This window comes from Otolemur garnettii, unplaced genomic scaffold, assembly GCF_000181295.1.
Source record: "Otolemur garnettii isolate 467f Iridium unplaced genomic scaffold, OtoGar3 scaffold00022, whole genome shotgun sequence".
Taxonomy (NCBI): domain Eukaryota; kingdom Metazoa; phylum Chordata; class Mammalia; order Primates; family Galagidae; genus Otolemur; species Otolemur garnettii.
In genome coordinates this window covers 22,759,421-22,760,756 of record NW_003852417.1, presented here as the reverse complement: position 1 = coordinate 22,760,756, position 1,336 = coordinate 22,759,421, and the positions used below count along the sequence as shown (strand labels likewise).

The 1,336-nt window shown below is 41.8% G+C and overlaps 1 protein-coding gene across 1 annotated transcript in view; it reads left to right on the top strand.

The window, feature by feature from the left end:
• NLRC4 (NLR family CARD domain containing 4) overlaps positions 1-1,336 on the top strand; it is a 51,030-nt gene that overhangs the window by 29,307 nt on the left and 20,387 nt on the right. The window contains exons 7-8 of the mRNA XM_023511875.1: positions 503-595; positions 1,071-1,238. Of these exons, the coding sequence (XP_023367643.1) occupies positions 503-595; positions 1,071-1,238 (261 nt within the window). The remainder of the gene's footprint in view (positions 1-502; positions 596-1,070; positions 1,239-1,336) is intronic.

The window sequence follows — 1,336 nt, the reverse complement described above, 5'->3', positions numbered from 1 at the left end:
TTTTTTGTGGAGACAGAGTCTCACTTTATTGCTCTCAGTAGAGTGCCCTGGCATCACACAGCTCACAGCAACCTCCAATTCCTGGGCTTAGGCGGTTCTCCTGCCTCAGCCTCCTGAGTAGCTGGGACTACAAGTACCACCCACAACACCCAGTTGCAATTTTTTGGTTGCAGTTTGGCTGGGGCGGGGTTTGAACCCACCACCCTTGGTATATGGGGCCGGCTCCCTACCCACTTAGCAACAGGTGCCACCCTCCCATCCTGCTTTTGACTCTATATAACCTGAGGTTTATTGATTGGAACCAGGAAATATCTGTCCATTTTGGCATAGTCATGGGAGTTGGGGGTTATACCTATCCAGGTTCCTTGGTAATAATAAAATAAAGTGATGGTTTGCATTACCATTAAGAAAGATGACAAGGACTTAGAATTCCTCTAAAGATTTACGAAACGTGTATATATATTTACTTAAAATATTTTTATTTTGGATTATTTTTTTGCAGCTCAGAATCTTCACAATTTGGTCAAACTGAGCATTCTTGATTTATCAGAAAATTACCTGGGAAAGGATGGAAATGAAGCTCTACATGAACTGAGTAAGAATGACAACTCAGCCAAAATCAGATACTTGGATATATGCACTGGGTGGTGGGAAAGCCTCGCCTAGCCCTGGGGTCTTTGGTACCTTACTAAATGCAACTTCCCGAGCAAAGTCATTTAGCCCTTTCTTCTTTTTCTAAATTTCAATAGATTTAGGGGCTACAAGTGTTTTTTTTTTTTTTAATGTGGAATAATATAGAGGGAATTAGGTCAGGATTAAGCAAGATTATTCGTGATTTGGTGTTTGATGAATGTTGCTTATTAGTACATCCAGTTTCATGTTACAGTTTGGCATGTTTGTAAGTTCTTGAATACATTCCATAAACATAACCAAAAATAAGAAGATTCTCATTGCAGATTGAGTAGTCTGCTGAGCCACAAAACATACAGATCATTCCTTCCTCCACATCTCCTCACCTGTCCTCAATTTTGAAATGATCTAGCTCCTGAACCGTTCTCTGTTTCCTCAAGTTGCCAGGCTGAACATTCTGGAACAGCTAACTGCGCTGATGCTGCCCTGGTGCTCTGGTGTGCAAGTCAGCCTGACCAGCCTGCTGGAGCAACTGGAGGGGGTGCCACAGCTCATCAAACTTGGGTTGAAACACTGGAGACTCACAGATGCAGAGATTAGGATTTTAGGTAGGTACACACACATGCACAATTAAGAGAAAAGGGTTGGCCCTAGGAAACTTTTTAAGTTGCCTTTACTTATTCTGCCTCCTCCTTAAAAAAAAAAT